This window comes from Microcaecilia unicolor, chromosome 7, assembly GCF_901765095.1.
Source record: "Microcaecilia unicolor chromosome 7, aMicUni1.1, whole genome shotgun sequence".
In the NCBI taxonomy this organism is placed as follows: Eukaryota; Metazoa; Chordata; class Amphibia; order Gymnophiona; family Siphonopidae; genus Microcaecilia; species Microcaecilia unicolor.
In genome coordinates this window covers 86,737,341-86,758,544 of record NC_044037.1, presented here as the reverse complement: position 1 = coordinate 86,758,544, position 21,204 = coordinate 86,737,341, and the positions used below count along the sequence as shown (strand labels likewise).

General features: G+C 44.5%; 1 protein-coding gene across 1 annotated transcript in view; it reads right to left on the bottom strand.

The window, feature by feature from the left end:
* Nucleotides 1-4,265: 4,265 nt before the first annotated feature.
* The window catches only part of LOC115474246 (DNA-directed RNA polymerase III subunit RPC7-like), a 43,355-nt gene continuing 26,416 nt past the window's right edge, over nucleotides 4,266-21,204 (bottom strand). Inside the window, 6 exon segments of the mRNA XM_030209632.1 lie at nucleotides 4,266-4,793; nucleotides 6,310-6,371; nucleotides 6,374-6,413; nucleotides 19,054-19,127; nucleotides 19,570-19,626; nucleotides 20,856-20,924. Of these exon segments, the coding sequence (XP_030065492.1) occupies nucleotides 4,707-4,793; nucleotides 6,310-6,371; nucleotides 6,374-6,413; nucleotides 19,054-19,127; nucleotides 19,570-19,626; nucleotides 20,856-20,924 (389 nt within the window). The 3' untranslated portion in view covers nucleotides 4,266-4,706.

Below are 21,204 nucleotides of genomic sequence, written 5' to 3'. Positions count from 1 at the left end.
GGCCTGAAAAAAAAATGGCAGTTTCATGGCTGCAGTAGAAATGGGCTTAGTGCGCAGAAAAGTCTAGCGTTAATATAGACCATTCTCACATACCCCACTTTTGGTACCTTTTCGCTCATTGGGTCACAAATATATTACATACTGGCTCACAACAGGAGCAAGCTGAGTAATAATAAAATTATTCATACCAGTTAATTTATTTTCCTTGAAGCCTGCTATACCAGTCCAGAGAAGTGGTAGAAAAAAACCCGAACTATTCCAGTAAATCAGTAAGGTCTGGTGGAGCATGGGATTCTCCAGCAGATTGGATACGCCACATGGTCTTTATCTGCTGTCATTTTTCTCTGTTTCTGTGTTTTCCAGGTTCTTCTCAACTAACAACCAGACTTTAAAGGGGAGTCTGCTCAAATGAACTTTAGAGCATTGCCATCCAGTAACACAAGCATAACCAAAACTGCTGAGCTGTCACCATCAAAGCCATGGGCCAAAAGGAGGTGTGACAATGTCATAAAGAACATCCACCATGAGAGCTGCCCCCAACTCCAAACGAGTCACCTTGTGAGAGGCAGACAGCTGCTGCACCCAGCGCAGCAAGGCCCAAGCTATGTATCTTGCGCACACCTCAGCTTCAACCCCCAATGCCAAGGTAGTAAAGATCTGCTTCAAAAGCTGCTCTACCTTCTGATCATTTGCATCCTTCAAGGAAGCACCATCATCTGCTGGGATGGTTGTCTGGGATGTTGACAGACTTAGTAAATGATCCTGCTGCACACAGGGGAGTGGATAAACCCTTCCCAAGAGTGTGGAACTCCAGAGGACCCCCCTCTGGGGCCTTCCATTCAGACAAGACTATTTGAGAAAAGGCTCTATGAAGCAGAAATGCCTTGGGGGGCCCACAAAGACCCTCCAGGATAGGATCTCCATCCAAGGGCTCCACTATGTGCAGAGCTGGAATATAGAGAGCTTCAGCCACTGAGTCAATCAGTTGACCCAACTTTTCATGAAAGAACAACTGCAGACTTCCGGACACTACCGTAGAATCCTCTTCTTCAAATGGTGAGAGGTCCCTGGGTCCTGGAGATCCCCTACCAATGAAGAACTCTCACAGTCTTCCTCTGGCAGCACCCAGGGGTAGCAAAGGTGAGCGAAGAATCTGCCCTTCATCAGATTCCTTTCTAAACATCTGTATTCACGTAGCAATCAGTGCTGACCTTCCATTGGCCTTCAGGGTCCCCAGCAGTGGGGGCCCCTATGCTGTGGAGCTGATCCCTCCCAACCCCTACTGGAAGGGGACTGTCTGTGTGATAAGGCCTGCCTGACATAATTAGTAAATGTCCAGAGCAAATCGGCCCTGTGGGGGTCACTGCAGCACGAGGTGCCTGACTTGGAGAATTAGGCGTGACTGATGCCCTTGCTCCTCCTGAAAAAATTCAGGAAAGATGGCCTGATCCGAAAGGCATGTGGATGGCAACCTTGCCAAAAACTGTGAAGAGAATGTGGCCGAATTGGGAGACTGGGAACTCCGCAAATCCCATCCGGGAGCCCCTTAGGGGCCATTAGAGCCAAATTCAGACTCCACCCCCAATGACCGAGACCCAGCCCTTGGGCTGTAGCTTGAGTCTATGGAAGGCAAAGCCAACTCCACACTCAACTGGAGGTAAGGACGACACTAGCCCAAGAACTCACTCTCAGGGGCGTAAACCGTGACCTGCACTTTGAGAAGTCAGGCCTTGGTGAAGGACCTGCTGCACCAGCCCAGACCTACATATCTGCTGTAGGTAGAAAAAATACTGGAGAATTCCAGACTGCAGCCTACCTTATACCGGTGATGTCACTGGAATATTCAGTTTTTCTCTCTCCATCTGTTGGTGGGAAGGGGTGACAACCTGTTTGTCTGGACTGGTCTAGCAGAGAAGATAAAGAAATGAACATTTGCTGGCTCTGTCCTGTTTGTTAAATTTTGTATAATCCATTTTGGTCTTTTTATTTCTCCTAAAAAATTAAAACATTATAAAACTATACTAGGCTGAAAGTAAAACCCCATCAAGTTTGTAGCTTGTGAGCTGGATGGGGGATATTCATTACAGGTCTTAATAAACATATGAAACCTGCACGCGCTAATTGTAGGCGCGTTAAAAACGCTAATGCACCTTAGTAAACAGGGACCTTAGTGACAACTGTCTAAAAGGATCACTCTACACCATGAATTTTAACTCCAAACTTAAAGCACTGTAGGATTTGTTATCTGAAAACCAAGAATACAAATTTCAGCGTGTGTTCTGCTGAGAGTACCATCAGGTCTAGGTCAGGCTTGATTTTGCACTGAAGTGACAGTACATGGTTACACATGCATGTGCTGGAAAAGGAATTTCTATCTTAATACTATAGAAATCTCCCTAGAAATGAAAACGATTTTTTTGTTGAAAAGTTTCTATGTTGTGAAACTGAAACAATTATGGGAGAGTTTTCTAATCCTTTGTGTTCGAAATGCTGCAAAACCAATAAAGAACATTTACTAGAAAATATAACCAGCTAACAAAAGGGTCTGCATTAGAGCTTCTAAACATTAAAGATGAACAGAGAAAGACACTTAAAGGCAGTAAAAACATTTTTGTGGATAAGCTTCCATTAGTGTTCATTCATGTGCCATTAGCTCCCTCTGCTGGAAGCAAGCTAGAAAACCACTTCACTCTTCTGTGGAAGGCAAATCCATCTTTGTAGATCCAACAAATAAATGGCAAATAGTGAAGTACCTAAACTACTACTACTACTTAGCATATCTATAGCGCTACAAGGGTTACGCAGCGCTGTACAAGTTAAAACATGGGGAAGGACAGTCCCTGCTCAAGAGAGCTTACCTGCAAAGTCCAAAATTCACTTATAACATAAGCTAAGCCATGCAGACGCAGGCCATGGTCCATCAAGTCCAGCATCCTGTCTCTGAAACTGACCAGTCTAGGTCACAAATACTCTCAAAAATGATTTTAACGTTCACCAGAGTTTGCAAGTAGAGAGCTGCAAGGCTTCCGTCCCCGCGGGAATCCCGCGGAACCCGCGGGATTCCCGCGGGGACGGAGGCAGTTCCTGCGGGGTTCCTGCGGGGATGGAAGCAGTTCTGCGGGGTTCCCACGGGATGGAGGCAGTTCCTGTGGGGTTCCTGCGGGGATGGAACCAGTTCTGTGGGCTTCCCGTGGAAGTGTAAGCTGCACCTGCACCAGCCTCTCATCTACCGAATACCAATTTATTTGAGTGCTGTCTCCTCCTCCTCTTCTTCCTTGCTTTAACAGCATAAATGTGGAAAGTCTTCCATTAAGGAGGTGGTAGAGTCACAAATGATGACGGAATTCAAAAAGGCGTGCTAACCTTAAATGGCTGCATGTGTGTGAATATGTCAAGAGACACTTAGATGGCGACTCTGGCTGTGATGAACTAGAGCTGATACCTGGCAGACTTGTATGGTCTGTGTCTCATACATGGTAATCTGGTGTAGGATGGGCTGGAAAGGGCTTAGACAGCAACTTCAGTGGCTGGAACATAAGGACAGTGCTAGACAGACTTTTACGGTTTGTGTCCCACAAATGAGAACATGAATAGGCTGGAGTGGGCTTCGATGGCAACTCCAGCAGTTGGAACATAAGGATGGGGCCAGATAGACTTCTGTGGTCTTTGTTCCAGAAACACGAAAGAAAGACCATAATCAAGTATATAATGTCACACTCGTTGATTTAATGATGAATTGATCATGAGTGTGACTATTGGGCAGAGTGGATGGACCATTCAGGTCTATTTGCTGTCACTTACTATGTTACTATTAATCCTCTTTGCTCCCAGACTGGTGCACAGACCTCAGCTCTGACACAGGCATGACAATCAGATGTCACCTGACCTACTGGCGCGTGCATGTGGCGACCTCTCAGCACACACTGCCAGTGAATCAGAGACAAATTTACATGTGCGCACCAGAGTGTTCCAAGTTCCAACTTCCGTTCCTTCCTTGCCTACAGTGCTGTGGCTCAAATCCAGAGACAGACTGAGGGAGCTGACTAGAACTTTCTTTTATGTACTATTAAATTCTTACGGGGATGGGTGGAGATGGGTTTAAATTTTTGCTGGGGGACGGGTGGGGACGGGTTGGGATGGTTTAAATTTTTGCGGGCGGATGGGTGGGGATGGGTAAGATTCCAGTGGGGATGGGTGGGGACGGGTAAGATTCCAGCAGGGACGGGCGGGGATGGGTAAGATTTCTGTCCCCGTGCAACTCTCTATTTGCAAATCACATCACACAGGTGTGGAATGACAGATTAGCATTCCAACAATTTCTGCTGTTCCTCTAGCTTTACATATCACCTGGGGAATTTGTTTCAAGACTCTACCAAATACCGAGTTAGGACCTGATTCTTGAGGTCTGGTAGAATAATATCTTCGGAAGGTGAAAAAAAATCAACTTATTTGTGCTCACATAAGACAAATTTGGAAGCGAGAGGATTCTTTCTGATCCTTTTCCTAAACCTGACTGGTTTTGGAGCACATTGGATGATCTCAGTGGCAAGTGCTAATGTCACACTTTGGTCACACTAATTTCCTCCTCTACCCATTTCTGGGAAGCAGCTAATGTGACCAGTGGAGTCTGAGGACTACAAACAAAATCAGCCTTCGAAGGAAAGGAGTGGTATATTTTTCCTCCTCCCCCCAAGTCTTCTCAGATGTTAATATATTGCCTCATCCATGTTATCATCGCTGTCACCACCAAAGTCTTCTCCATTATCAAAGTAGGACATAATATAATCTGTCTCCTAAGAACAGAAAGAAAAAAAATTAATAAAGAGACACAATGAGGGCTCACAGAAGTTTCCAGCTTTGCATGGAACCTATTATATCACAAATTCTTGCCTCTAATATGGTGTTACCTATTGATTGCTTTTAGGAGAAGAGAGTCTATAAAAGCTTATCAGCCACTCTATTCCCCAATGGTAAGTACCACAATGAAAGACTAAGGCACCCAGGAAAGCTTGAGAGCATACACAAAGACACACAGCTTTCTTCCAGCTAACAAAAGGTACAACATTAGCATCCCAGTTCTTTTCAAGAATCTGCAAGGGCCCTAGCTCCTGAGATTACATATAACCACCACAGACTTTATTCAGCATAGATAGGGTTACCATATTTGCCTTCACAAAAGAGGACACCAATAGCCATGCCACTCCCCACCTTACCACACTCTGCATGCCCCTCTTCACCCCCATACTTCCCTACCCCCTACCCACATTCCATCCATGATCAACATCCCCTCCTCTACCTTACTTTATCGTGCCCTGGTGGTCTAGTGGCCTCTTCGGGGGAAGGAAAGGAGCCCACCTTTTTCTGCTCGGCAATACCACTGCCCCGTTCGCTTGCTGGTGCTGCTTCCAAAAGACTTCTGTGGAAGTCTCGCAAGACCGTCACACGTGAAGTCTCAGCAGCCATTTTGAAATGGAGATGGCAGCGAGCAGGCAGCCAACATCACACGAGTAGGAAAAAGTGGCATAATTTCCTGCCCCAAAGAGGCCACTAGACCCACCAGGGTACGATAAGGTAGGGGAGAGGAAGACACCCCCGAGGCCCTCCAGTGCCAGCCTGCCCATTTGCCCACAAACCCGGACAAATGGGCAGGCTGGAAAAACCCGCCTGGACGTCCCCCATTGTCCTCAAAAAGAGGACATGTCAGGGTAAAACTGGATATATGGTAACCCTAAGAATAGATCACAGCTTTACATTGAATTGAATACATTCTGTAAGCAAATGTCCAAAGATGAACTTGGCTGCTTTGACGTCCTGGCACTGCAGTTAAGATTACTTTCAACACTTGACATCGTTACAGTTCCTAAAACTACACTGTGCAAGTGGCCTTTGGACTTGGTTCATTGCCCACAGACTTTGTTGTTTCTCCAGTGGGGACCATTTTTTCTAGCTGCTCTGTCTCATTGCATCTCAACTTGTGCAAAGTTATAATGGCATGAAGGAGAAAAAAAATCTCAGTACTGACTACAGCAACTGAAAATGCATGCAAAATAACACAAAAGAAACTTTACTTTGAATGGGCTGTGTCAGCATTGTGGCACAGCAGCCACCTAAACAGCTAGTTTTAACTCTATTATGCATTCTTGTTTTGCAAGTCACCATGACTATTATTTTGGAAGGATAGCGAGAAATGCAGTAAATAAACAAAACTGAAGTACTTTAAACTCAATTATAAGCATGATACACAGCCCTTAAATATAATGCAAATATAGTTGTTAGTGACCATTTATATAAATCCCCAGACTAGATTACCTCTTCATGTTCCTCATCGTACTCTTCCTCTTCTTCTTTTTCTTCCTCCTCTTCCTGTTCTCATCTTCCTCTGATGTCACTTCCTCTTCCTTCTTTTCAAGTGTCTACAATTTACACATTTTAGGTAAAAAGACCTCAGCTACATCTCCAGCAGACGTGTAGATGTGTTACAAACAAAGCCATTAAGAAATATAAATGAAAAGTTCTATAAACAGAAAGCAGGCTATATTTTGCTCAAAATTTTCTACTAATTTAAAATTATCCTTAAAATGTTCTACTTAAGGCACAGTGTAACAATATAGCAGTATTCTAATTTTATTCCACCTGAAGATACCAGATTATTTATGCATATACCCTTGGATTTTATTTATGGCGCTCAAAACTGTGCATTCAAAATATCCACATGTGCCCATTTGCCGGCACAAATTTAATTGAGAACGAGCCAATTAGCACCATTAATTGATTCTACAATTGCTTATTGTGCTAACTGGCAATAATTAGAATTTACGTGCGCATCTTGCTAGGCATTATTCTAAAAAGATGTGTGCGTAAATTCTTATGCGCAGATCTGAAAAGGGGGTATGGCCTTGGAAAGGGTATGGGGGTGTCAGGTGTTCCAAGAATTTGCACGCACTGTTACAGAATATGGCAGACCCATGCCTAATTTAAGCATAAGGATTTAAACAAGGTTTTAGTTGGTTTAAATCTTTGTGCCCATATTGGGGTGTGGATCCTGGTGAGGCAGCCATGGGCATATATATATAAGAAATCATATTAAGGGTTAATTTTGTTTAAAGGTGCTCAAATACTATTTTAAATTCTCAGTTTTGCAACTAAAATGAAGGAATGCAGATGGTTCAGGTTAATTACTCAATGTCTAGCTTGCCGAGCCAAAGGTTAGAAAGGTCAGTGAGAAATGAAACTCTCACCCTTGTGAATTGCCAATGCTAGCTCAACATCTGTATACTGTTAGGCATACTGTAGTTTTGTAAGCAGGCATGAGCCAGACATATGACACATTGTAGTTTAAGGAATAGGCTGAAATATTATTTAGAAGTTCTTGATATTTAGAATATGTTTTATAAGGATGCTTATTTTAGAATATGTTTTATTCTGTAATTTCTATGTAGAATATTTGTTCAATTCTTTGTCTGACTTTCTAAGCAAGGACTGCAGTGAAGAGGCCAACATGTGTTTTAAGTTATCTGCAGTTCTGGCTGGTTCAATGTATAAGCTGATAGGTGAAAGAGGTCAGGACTAGTCAGCCCTCTTCTCCTTGATTAATTATAGGTAAAATGTAGAAATGGTCTTGAAAGTAACAACCTGATATGTATGCTATTAAGTAAGATTGGCCCTTGACCCCTTTAATGAATGCCAGAGTTTAGTTAGCAGTTAGTACTAGGAATATGAGAAATCAATCATAATAACATGTAAGAGACTGGAGCCCAAATGTCTGGTGTAAGGGGCCCCAGTCACAGTCAGTTTAGGATGTCTGGAACCTATGTAACTGATATTTGTATGGAACTGATTGGTTGAGGCAAGGTAATCAATCTATTCCTTAACCAATTGGAGAGTAAGGGGGCTAGGCTAGGCTAGATAGAACTGTATTTAAGTGGGAGAAGAAGCAGGTTACGTCAGAAGGAGCTCAGAAGAAGAGAAGGACAGAAGGAACAGACAGAAGAAGGAGAAGACAGCATAAGAAGAGAAGCAGCTGAGACAGAAGCCACAAAGACACAGAGAGCTGAGACAAAGACACAGAGAGCTGAGACAAAGACACAGAGAGCTGAGAGAGAGACAAAGAGAGCTGAGAAAGAGAAGAAAAGAGCTAGAACTGATGTCCTACTGTGTTTGCTGGCAAATAAAGAAGATTTCTCTCTCATTCTGGCTGTGTGCTGTCTGACTCCTGAAGTATCATAATTTATGCATCAATTCCTGCAAACAATTCTTGGTGGCAGCGGTGGGATCTGAATCCTGCATTAATCCCAGCACCCAACTGACTGGAGAACATTCGCCGGGTATGTATTCTGTATTCTGTATTATAATTCTAGCTAGAAAGTTGTAAACCAGCCCCTCAAAAATTGGGGGAAGGAGAGCCTGATCAACTCTCAGCGAAGGCCTAGTACCTTCTAGTCTAATGGAGATTAGAAGCGAAACCGCTTGAGCTTATCTGTATCTGAGAAATCTGAAATTGTTGGGTGGGATTTTTTGTGCAGAATGTGTGATGCCGTGAATGTTAAACGAGTGCGGACTTCTTATAGCTGCGTTTTCCAATTAACGCGAGTTCAATTGGCCAGCGACGGAAGGAAGCGATTGCTGTCTGTCTACCTAGTGTCTTGAGAGTGCGGACCCCTTACTGCACTTTCAAAAATTCCCTCCCCCTTTGTGTGTTGTAACTGTAAGCATTATGGGTGGGACATCATCTAGACAAATGCTACCCCCCTAGATTGTATGCTTAAGAATTTTAAAAAAAGGATTTTTAATTAATGACTATGGACAGACTTTAAGCTCAAGTACTCTAAGAACCTTGTGTGAAGTTGAGTGGACATCTATGGGAGTGGGGGGGCCCCTAGTGGCAGCTTAGATATTGAAGTATCGGAAGGTCTACCAGCATAGTTGTAGGAGGAACCAGAATATTCTGAACAACTCCCTTATATAGATTCCTGGGATAGCCTTGTGACTGACCCTCCCTCTGGTTGAAAACTTATATGGGATCCCCAGTAAAATTCATGTTAGGCCGTGCTCAAGAAAGATTAGAAAATCTAAATTGGAAGAGGGAAAGAGCCCTAGGAAGCCTACCACCCAATCGGTGGCTTCCGCCCCTACCCTGTCTGAGAAACCCATACTCTCTGATGACCCCTCAGACCTTGAGCCACCACCTTATGGCCCATTGTTGGGGTTCCGTGCCGCCCCTAGAGATCCACGCCGCCCAGCCCAAGCTTCTCCAGTACAGGCTTCTCCGGATAGTTCCTCCCCCACTGTGCGAACCCCACCACATCCTAGGTTGGACTTTTCAGCCAGTCTCTACCCTCCTCTGCCACATCCTTCCCTGTTAACCTCCGAAGACCCGCTTTGGGCTGCACCCCCTGACTCCTCAACTCCTGACAGCCCAGCCTCTCCTTCTAATACCCCTCCCCACTCATCAGGGGCCCGGCATCCCTTTCAATGGACTGACTCACCTGTGACCACCTCTCAGTCTATGAGTACCCCTCCCCATCCCTCAGGGTTTCAACCTACCTCCCCTGAATGGGTTAGACCTGCTGCAATCACCTTTGAGCATGATAGGAGGGTAGCTCCTAGCTCTACCTCAGATTCCATTCCCACCTCCTCGAGAGTTCTGCCCACTCCGACAGGTAAACTACCACTCGACCGGATCCTACTAATCAGGGTCAGGTTATACAGGCACAGGCCTATCAGTATGTACCATTCACAACCACCGATCTCCTGAATTGGAAGACGCATTACCCCTCTTATACTGAAAAGCCTCAGGCAGTGGTGGACCTAGTGGCTAGCATTATGGCCACCCATAACCCAACCTGGACTGATTGTCAACAACTTCTCCTGACCCTCTTCACAACTGAGGAGAGGCGGAAGATTTTGCAAATGCTGAGGCCATAACGCGAGCGCGTGCCCCCGAGGGGGACACAGAACCTAGAGGAATGGGTTAGAGCTCGGTTTCCTCGCGCAGCTCCAGTTTGGGATCCAAATAATGGGCAGCACTATGAACTGTTGTCTGGCTATTGCCGGGACTTGCTGGAAGTGATGAGGAAAGGCATAAAGAGCCCATTAATCTGGCAAAGGTCTCTGAATTCTCCAAGGGGCAGCTGAATCCCCTGGGGCCTTTTTAGAGCGACTAATTGAAGCCTACAGAACATACACCCCCATTTGACCCTGAAGCCCTAGAAAACAGAGAATGGTGAATAGCGCATTGGTGCCCAGAGTATGCCAGATATCCGGAAGAAGTTGCAGCGTCAAGAGGGATTCGCAGGGATGAATACCACCCAGCTAATTGAGATCGCAACCAAGGTTTTCATTAATAGAGATCAGGAGGTGCGTCGAGAGGCTGACCGGAAGATGCAGAAGAAGGCGACCTTTTAGCGGCAGCCATTACTAATTCCACCCTTAATCGAGGTCGACCTCTAGCTAATGGGAAGCCCAAAATGGGACCCCGGACCAACCAGCCAGGCCCCGAGATTCCTTCAATCAATCCCGGCCAAGGGGGGAGAATCCCAGACCAAGATTGGAAGAGGGATCAGTGTGCCTACTGTAAGGAAAAGAGGGCACTGGAAAGATGAATGCCCCCAGAGGCGCCAGGGACTGAGAAGGGACCAGGGAGATCGAGGAAGCCCGAGGCCGAGTTCGAGGAGGGAAGATATGAGCCTCCTGAATCTGACATCATCGGGATAGCGAGATGGCAGAATGGTACGAATAGGACAGACGGGTTCCTACAAACTGGGCTCCCAGGAACCTATGGTCAACGTTAACTATAGGGAGCCGCTCCATTCCATTCATGATTGATACAGGAGCTGAACATTCTGTTGTGACGGAGCGATTAGCGCTGTGTCTGGAAAAAACTGTCCGAAGTGGTGGGAGCCACGGGGGTGCAGAACCGGAGGCCCTTCCTGACAACCCGTAGATGCCAATTAGGACTCACACACAGTCACCATGAATTCCGTATATGCCCAGACTGTCCAATCCCTTTGTTAGGTCGAGACCTGCTGTCCAGCTTAGGGCCCAAATTTCCTTTGACTCTGATGGCCAGACTTCGGTCTCCTTCGGCCCCCGAATCCAGCCCTAAGGATATATTGAGTTTCTGCTGCCCCCTTGAAGAAGAATGGCGGCTGCATCAGTCACAGGGCCAAGTTGACCTACCCCTGGCAGATAGCTTTCAGGTCAGTGGGGTATGGGCAAGAAGATAATCCCCCAGGGTTGGCCCGAAATATTCCTCCTGTCCATGTAGACTTACTTCCAAATGCCCGGCCAATCCATCTTCGCCAATACCCAATTCCCAGAAAGGCTCTGGAAGGGATCCAAGCACACCTGAATCGTCTGTTATCCCATGGAATTATTCGTCCTTGTCAGTCTCCATGGAATACGCCACTGTTGCCAGTTCAGAAGCCAGGGACTGAGGACTACCGGCCAGTCCAAGATTTACGGGTGGTTAACAAATCCACTATTTCATTACACCCTGTAGTGCCTAATCCATATGTCTTGCTAGGATTGATACCTTCTGGATGCTACCCCATTTCACGACACTAGACCTAAAAGATGCCTTCTTTTGTACTTCGGTGGCCCCCGCCAGTCAACTGCTTTTTGCCTTTCAATGGGAAAACCCAGTAACAGGAAGGAAGCTTCAGTATACATGGACCCGCCTGCCACAGGCGTTCAAGAACTCCCCCACCATTTTTGGGACTGCCCTAGGACAAGACCTTAAGACTTTTAAATCTGAGCCTTCCAGGCGAGTTTTTACTCCAGTATGTAGATGACCTCCTGATTGCAGCAGTGACTCAGGAAGAGTGTTTTGAGGCTACCAGAGAATTGCTGGAGTTACTCTTGGATGCAGGCTATAAGGTCTCACGCTCAAAGGCCCAACTTTGTCAGTCAGAAGTGAAGTATCTGGGCTTTTGTATTTCCCAGGGAAGTCGGGAGACTGGAATGTCAGTAGGAAGCAAGCAGTTGCTGCAATTCCTTAACCCAAGTCCAGAAGAGAAGTTAGGGAATTTCTGGGAGCAGCCGGATTCTGTAGAATTTGGATTCCAAATTTTGCACTGATGGCGAAACCCCTTTACCAAGCCACAAAGGGGGGTGAAAAGGAACCATTTGAATGGGGACCTACAGCTCAACAATCTTTATTGCCATAAAGAAAGCCCTACTCCAAGCCCCTGCGTTAGGCCTTCCTGATGTGGAGAAACCTTTCTCACTGTATGTCCATGAGCGACAGGGGGTTGCTCTGGGAGTGCTGACCCAGATGATGGGATCCTGGCAGAGGCCTGTTGCATACCTGTCTAAACAGCTGGATGGAGTGGCTAAAGGATGGCCTAGCCTGCATGAGGGCCATTGCAGCAACAGCCTTACTGGTCCAGGAAGCTGACAAGCTGACCTTGGGGCAAGAACTGGTTGTTAAAGTCCCCCATGCAGTTCTTACCCTCATGGAGTATAAGGGCAACCACTGGTTTACAAATAACCGCATGGTTAAGTACCAAGCTAGCTTGTGTGAGAATCCACGGAATACACCTGGAAACAGTGGCTACATTCAATCCCGCCACTCTTTTGCCAGCATCTGAGGGACCACCGGATCATGACTGTATCCAAACCATGGATGAAGTGTACTCCAGTCGACCAGATCTTAAAGATGTTCCGTGGAGGGACCCAGATGTAATTTATTTCACAGATGGAAGCAGTTACGTGGAGAACTCTAAGCGATTGGCAGGCTATGCTGTGGTGACAGAAGACAAGGTGATAGAAGCAAGAGCCCTGCCCCAAGGAACTTCAGCCCAGAAAGCAGAACTTGTGGCCCTCATACGAGCTCTGGAGCTAGCAGCAGGACTGGTAACCAACATTTATACTGATTCCAAGTATGCCTTCACAACTCTACATGCTCATGGAGCTTTGTATAAGGAAAAGGGACTCATAAATGCCGCAGGCCAACCTGTTAAGTATGGACCTGAAATACTTCAGCTGCTAGAGGCTGTGTGGGCCCCTAAAAAGGTAGCTGTCATTCACTGCAGGGGACACCAAAGGATAGATACTCCAGTGGCCCGAGGGAACCGCCATGCTGATCGGGTGGCCAAGGAAGCTGCTCGAGGACCCCCAGCAAGTACTGTGACTCCCCTGTTCCAGATTCGATTGCAAGAATGGACGCCTATGTACACCCAAATGGAAGAGAAATGGGCTCAAGAGGAAGGTGCAGTAAGGAGACCTGATGGCTGGTTACATCTCCCTGATACCAGAGTTCTGGTTGCCACGCCACCTAGCTTGGCCTGTAGTGTCTCAAGCTCATGACCTATCACACTTAGGAAAAACAGCACTAGCCCGCCTACTCAGTCGAGTAGTGGTGCTGGAAGGATTGGATAGTCTGGTTGCCACTGCCTCAGCCCGATGTACTGCTCTGTGCCCAGAATAATGCTCGTCAGGGACCCCGTATTCCACCGAGGAGTTCAGTCTAGGGGACTAACACCCTTTGAGTCTCTAGTTATTAGACTTCACAGAAATGCCAGGAGCGGTAGGCTCCGATACCATCTTGGTCATGGTCTGTACCTTTCTGGGTGGGTGGAAGCAATATCTACAGGTCACTGAGAAAGCCACAGAAGAAGTAGCTCGAGCCCTCCTTAGGGATGTCATCGCCCAGTATGGACTGCCCCTTGCCATAGGTTCAGATAATGGGCCCGCTTTTGTTGAAGCTACACTTCAGGCCCTGTCCCGCGCATTGCGCATTACCGGAAATTGCATTGTGCTTATCGTCCCCAGAGTTCAGGGCAGGTTGAGCGGGCAAACAGAACCTTGAAAAAATAGCCTAGCAAAGATTTGTTCAGGAAACCCAACTGAATGGCCACAGGCACTGCCACTAGCCCTCTTCCGCCTCCGATGCACTCCAACTAAAGGAACAGCCCTCTCTCCCTTTGAAATTGTGTATGGGAATCCCCAGCCATTTGCAGGGAATTAAGGGAGACATAGGGATTTTAGGGTCTGCCCAGGTACAGGAGCAGGGGTAGCCCTCTGGGCAAGATAATTTCTTGAGCTTCAGTCTTATGTGAGAGAAATAAACCTGTCACCTTCCAGGCTCAGGTACATTCCTTCCTGCCAGGGGATAGAGTTTGGGTGAAAGACTTGGAGGCTCCAGCCTTTGGGGCCCCGATGGAAAGGACCTTTACGTTTTGCTTTCTACCCCTACAGCTGTGAAGGGTCGCAGGGATAACTCCATGGGTCCATTGGTCTCGAATTAAGTCTGCTGACCAGACTGAGCCCAGCACGGATCAGACGGAGCCTAGACAGTGGAGAGCAGAAAGTGATCCAGCGGAGCCATTGAAGTTGCGCTTGACCCGAACCAAAGAATCTACTAGCTGAAAAGAAGGGTCAACTGCATACTGCAGGAGCTGCTGAACTTCGGCTTCACACTGAGACTCTTTCTTGCCTAGATTCTGGCTTTCTTGGAATTTGAGAGCTTGATCCTTGTCAGTTGAGGGTCTATCCCAACTGGTATAAGAACTCAAAGACTGAGAACACTATATTAGAGTAATCTGTGATTAGCACAGACTGTTGAAATATTATTGCTTAATTAGTTTGCTGTATTTGTTTTAGATTAGGAAGAAAGAAAATGTTAGTAGTTTGGATGCTTTTGTTGTTTTCTACTCCTTGCCTCCTTGTTCCTAAAACCCCAACTCGCTCCAACCTTTGGTTACACTCTGTCCAGGAACTAATTAGTCAGGCAAAGATTACTTCCCCTTGTATTGTGTGTTCCCGATTTTCTCCTTATACTACAGATGTCCCAGCTGTTCCTGTCCCTGTGCAGCTCCCAGCTCTTATACCTCCCTACTTTTCGAGTTCAGGCCCTTGGAGCCAGGATTATACTTGGTGGTCCTTTTATAATGCTACTTCCCCCTCTGACTCTTCTCTAAGGCCAGTTTTTACGTCTCCCTATCCAGCTTCTGGAGTGTTTTGTTTAACAAGAGACATCTCAACTGTTCTTCCCATTCCCTGTAACTATACTAATGTTCTCCCAGAGAAGGAGGAACCTGTGTGGGTAGTTTCTCCAGGTACTCCTATGTGCCCTACTACCATACCTGCAGATTATGACCAAGGTGATTATCTGGCTCCTAACTATACTACTGAGAAGACTATAGTGTCCCATCCTATTTTCTACTTTCATAAGTCCCCGGGGTATGAAGGGGTTGCATCATATGAGCGGTCTGTTACAATTGGGGATTGGCACCTATGGTGTACAAAGTCTCCATTTCTTCTTCGTTCCCCCTGGGATAGGGGCTCGCATTATGGGCATCCTAATCTTCATCCTGTGCCTACATTTATTGGGAACTTTCGTCGCCCTCTCCTTGGTCATTACTGGCTCTGTGATAATGTCCTCCACATGATTCTTCCCCCCACATATGATTTTTGTGTATTGGTAACCTTGAATTATTTTCCTAAAGTTATTCCTCTTCTCAAGCCATCATCCCCGCACCGCTCTAAGCGAGAGGCCTTGTCCTTACCTTCCTCCGTTGCCACAGAGGATGAGGCGATTGAATTAGCCCTCCAGTATATTAACTCTACTTATCCTCTGACTAAAAAGAGACTTGTAGCCCTTTCTGCCACGGCCTGGATTCCAATTGGGGGCCCGGTAGCGGGTATTACTGAACTAGGTATGGCCACCCGGAGACTTCAATCCCTACTTCATGTTCTAGTTCATGAGCTGAACGTGGTAGTCAATGCATTGCAGGATCAAATTAATGAATTAAGTATAGTTTCTCGGTATAACCGTATGGGTCTTGATTATCTCTTTGCAGCCCAGGGTGGCCTCTGCACAGTGCTAAATTCTTCAGAGTGCTGTACCATTGTCATAAATAGGACGCATGTAGTTAGGCATGCCATGGATAAAGTCCTACAGTTGGCCAGCCTCAATGTGGAGGATTACCGAGGAGGATTAGACCTTACCTCCTGGTGGTGGTCATTGACCTCCTGGATACGTCCTTTGTTTATTTCCCTAATAGTCTTAGTTTTAGCAGGGTTGTTGTTTTGTTTCCTGGCCTCATGTGCTTCGGCAGTATGCCGTCGGACCTTAACAAGTAGGGTAATGGTGGTTCATAAGTCTATTCCTAGTTAGGATCACTATAATCTCCAGAGTTTGAGTAGTGAGACTTATCTCTGCATAAGCTGATTTTAGTCTCAAAGGGGGGAATGAGGCAGCCATGGGCATAATATATATAAGAAATCATATTAAGGGTTAATTTTGTTTAAAGGTGCTCAAATACTATTTTAAATTCTCAGTTTTGCAACTAAAATGAAGGAATGCCAGATGGTTCAGGTTAATTACTCAATGTCTAGCTTGCCGAGCCAAAGGTTAGAAAGGTCAGTGAGAAATGAAACTCTCACCCTTGTGAATTGCCAATGCTAGCTCAACATCTGTATACTGTTAGGCATACTGTAGTTTTGTAAGCAGGCATGAGCCAGACATATGACACATTGTAGTTTAAGGAATAGGCTGAAATATTATTTAGAAGTTCTTGATATTTAGAATATGTTTTATAAGGATGCTTATTTTAGAATATGTTTTATTCTGTAATTTCTATGTAGAATATTTGTTCAATTCTTTGTCTGACTTTCTAAGCAAGGACTGCAGTGAAGAGGCCAACATGTGTTTTAAGTTATCTGCAGTTCTGGCTGGTTCAATGTATAAGCTGATAGGTGAAAGAGGTCAGGACTAGTCAGCCCTCTTCTCCTTGATTAATTATAGGTAAAATGTAGAAATGGTCTTGAAAGTAACAACCTGATATGTATGCTATTAAGTAAGATTGGCCCTTGACCCCTTTAATGAATGCCAGAGTTTAGTTAGCAGTTAGTACTAGGAATATGAGAAATCAATCATAATAACATGTAAGAGACTGGAGCCCAAATGTCTGGTGTAAGGGGCCCCAGGTCACAGGTCAGTTTAGGATGTCTGGAACCTATGTAACTGATATTTGTATGGAACTGATTGGTTGAGGCAAGGTAATCAATCTATTCCTTAACCAATTGGAGAGTAAGGGGGCTAGGCTAGGCTAGATAGAACTGTATTTAAGTGGGAGAAGAAGCAGGTTACGTCAGAAGGAGCTCAGAAGAAAGAGAAGGACAGAAGGAACAGACAGAAGAAGGAGAAGACAGCATAAGAAGAGAAGCAGCTGAGACAGAAGCCACAAAGACACAGAGAGCTGAGACAAAGACACAGAGAGCTGAGAGAAAGACACAGAGAGCTGAGAGAGAGACAAAGAGAGCTGAGAAAGAGAAGAAAAGAGCTAGAACTGATGTCCTACTGTGTTTGCTGGCAAATAAAGAAGATTTCTCTCTCATTCTGGTGTGTGCTGTCTGACTCCTGAAGTATCATAAATTTATGCATCAATTCCTGCAACACTGGTGCTAACTTATTCTATAAATGGTGCCCAACTTGGAGCACTGTTTAAAGAATAGTGCTTAGCGCTCATATTTTCTAGAGCCATATATAGAATCTAGCCCATAACACGCCCACATGCATAAAACATGCAAATTATGTGTCTATGTAAAAATAAACTCGTATAATGTGCCCGTGCATATAACACACACCATACCAGTTTATTTTTCTAAAACACGCTAACTGCTAAATTAATGTGTTTGGTTTTTTTTTAGTGCATCTTAGTAAAAATACACCAGTAAAGCATGGTCACGCATATAGCTCACAGGGGGTTATCATGGTTTGTAAAAATGTGTATAACATGCATGTTATTCTCCGGATTCTATATGGTGCGACTGGAGTTGTGCGTGCAAATCAAGTCATATTCTGATTTGTGCATGCACTTAAATATCTTAACAAGCCAATCAGCGCCGATAATTGCCAATTCACAGGAAATTATTGACACTAATTGGCATGAATTAGGATTTATGTGCAGAACCTGCTAAGCATATTCTGTAAAGGTCTCCACGTAAATTCTAAGATGCAGAACTGAAAAGGGGGTATGGCCATGGGTGTGGAATGGGTGGGTCATGGGCTGTTTCTAAAATCTATGTGTGCCGATATAGAATACACCTGCTCCGTGCCTTAGTCGCCTGCATTTACACCAAGTTTTACTTGGCGTAAATACCTGCAACTAAATTTAGTCAAATGGATGGGCTCTAGACGCATTCTATAAACCATGTAGTTTACAGAATACGCCTAGGTGTGTTTTTGTTTGGCGCCGATATTTACTGCACCATATACAGAATCTGGCCCTATATGCTTATAAAGAAGGTAATGAAATTGTAGGAATCAACACTCTTTGGAAGGATCTGATTTTAAAGTAGGTTCTGCAGTTTTTCAAAGCTCCCACATCAATTCTTTGCAGGAAAAATCACTTGTTGGAAATGGCACAAGGCAATTGATGTCCATTACTGAGTTTAAACTTAAGATAATTAATGGCATATTAGCTAGGCTCCTCACTTTTGGTCCTCTCAAGGAGGAGTTAAAAGAAGCATTTAGACCCAAAGCCACCTGTTTTAGCCCTATTTTATAAAAGCAACATAGTCATCTATGTGCCTTTACAAAATAAGCATCCAGAATTAGCCCCCAGTAGCATGCAAATTCAAACACACAAATCTACAGCTGCTCTGAAGATGCTGTGTGCACCTATATTGAGCATGTGTAGCTGTATATTTGATAAAATATGCACATCCATGTAAAAATAAGTGCAATCTTTCGGTGCGTGTACGTTTTATGTGCGAACACGGATCTGCAATTCTATTATAAAGACCTGTACCACATGTAAAACAGGTTTTACACATAGAACAAGGTTTATAAAATTAACCCCCCAAAGATGACAGCTTCTGTTCCATTTCTCCATGTGCCATGCAGAATCAGACCAAAGGTCCATTGACTCAAACATACTCTCTCCAACAGTGACAAATCCTGATCCCTAGATGTATCCAGCAGATCCTGAGGAAGTAAATTCATTCCTTCTTGCTCTGTATCTCACCATATTTATTAACAGCAAGATGGTTTGTGGTTTATAGAATTTTATTTGGGGGGTGGAGGGTGGGGCAGGAAGAAGTTACCTCCAGTTTCTTGATGATCTCCTCCTTATCCACTGGGATCCTCTGTTTACGTTTGGGAAGGATAACACTGGCTTCTGTAAAACAAGCAAGGAGAAAACATACTCGCATCTCCTGCCGCAGCATGCCTTCCTATGATTTAGCCACTGCAAGAGTATGCATGAATGAAGGGGACAGTTGTGCCAGGCAGGGAGACCAAAGCACAGCTCTTCTAATACCATCCTTAGTAGCTCTTGTTCCACTGTCTCTTCTCTTTCAACCTACCCTTGATTTAGATTAAAACAAACAAACAAACTGTAGCAACCTTCTTTGGCTAAGGAGGTGGAAGTGGAAATATAGTCCAGAGCATTACCACATTAGATACTGGTGTCTGGAAAATAATCCTCATAAGAGTTTCTGAATGCTGCCTCGAGAGCCATATTAGGTTGTTTTTTTTTTTAACAAATTACAGAAACTGAAAAGGTTTCTTTCCAACATTCATGTTAGTTAAACAGTAGTTACAGAAAGTTAGATACTGACTCTCTTTCTGTAATTTTCGCACCCTGATCCTGAGCTCCCGGGGAAGCATCTGCCAATCTGTAAAAACAAAATTGTGATTAGTGGATCAACATACCTCTGTTTTCCCTGCTCTACTCTAATAACATTATTCTGAAAGACTGATTTTTACAGTAAACATAAGCAGTGCAAGGTAGCAAGAGTTCCATCCTCTCTGTATTAATAAGTATAATGGGAGAGAGAAACTGAATTTTTCTGGTATGCAAGAAAAATCTGTTTTTCCATTTATATCAAATGCTCTAAATAAAAAAATAGATAAATAAAATTACTTGGCCCTTTTACTAAGCTGCGCTAAAAAGTGGCCAGTGCTATAACTAGTGCAAGGGTTTCCCTGTGCGCTAAGGCGACCTTAAGCACAGCTCTAAAATGGCCGAGTTTTCATTTCCTCAATTAATAGCCATGTGCTAATTTCTCAATTAGCACGTGGCCATTATCATGTGAGCCCTTACCGACACCTATTTAGGGCTCATGTGCTAAGCATGTGCTAATTGGTAAGTGTGCGGCAATGTAGCTGCGCTAACCAATTAGCACTGGGCACATCTACTTTCTGCTCCCCTAAACATGCCCCAGTGCTAAAAACTAAAAAGTATTTTTTAGCACCTGGGAAGTTTGCACAGATACCAACACTACCACAGGACAACTGAGCGTGCCCCATGGTAGTGCACTTTCCCGTATGGTAAGCAAGCGTTAGTGCTTACTGCTGCTTAGTAAAAGGACCCCATAATAAATAAGAAAACAAATTATAAGACAAAATACACACTAATAAAAAAGAAACAGATAATAAAAGATTTTTAAAAATTGAAGGAATTATAAACTTACCACATCAAATACATACATGAAAACCCTTAAAGAGCATTTCCTGAGTAGAATGCAATACCATATAGGCGGTATTTGCATCCACTCTTAAAATGAGATCATCTCCCCCAAGCAAACCCTCATGCAGAATCCTAACAATTAAACAAGATAGGCATTCATGGTTAGCAGTCAACCTAATGTGTACCTACAGAAGATACAACTGTGTCCTTCATTGTCACAAGGATCCCTCTAAAGAATCAAGTGATCCTAAAATATATATGTTAAGAAACATATTTTGATGAATCAGTGAGCTTGAAGAGGGGGCTGAATGTACCCTTGAATAAAAAAAACAAAAGATGAATAGTAGGTGATATGTCACTCTTATGGTATCTGGACAGTGTCACTTTTAGGAAAATCCAAACCAATGTGCAAAACCAGAGTAAATGAGTACGTACCTGGGCTCCAGTCTATGGCATTGTCAATGGGTCCTGAAGTCTGATACTTATCAGAATATCGTTCAACATCTTAAAAGGGGAACAAACAGAAGTCAGAGAACAGGAAAAATAAATTACTGATTTAAGAACTAAGACAAAAGTGAAATTATTCTTACCTGTTAATTTCCTTTCCTTAAGTCCTGATAGACCACTCTAGACCAATGGATTGTGTCCCATACCAGCAGATGGACGGTAGAGACATTTGACATTGACATCAGCGCTATAAGTAGTGGTGCAACATGGAACTCTTTGTCCAATGCCAAGGCAACCAGATCAAGAAATACCAGAAATCAGAACAAGAAAAAGAGAA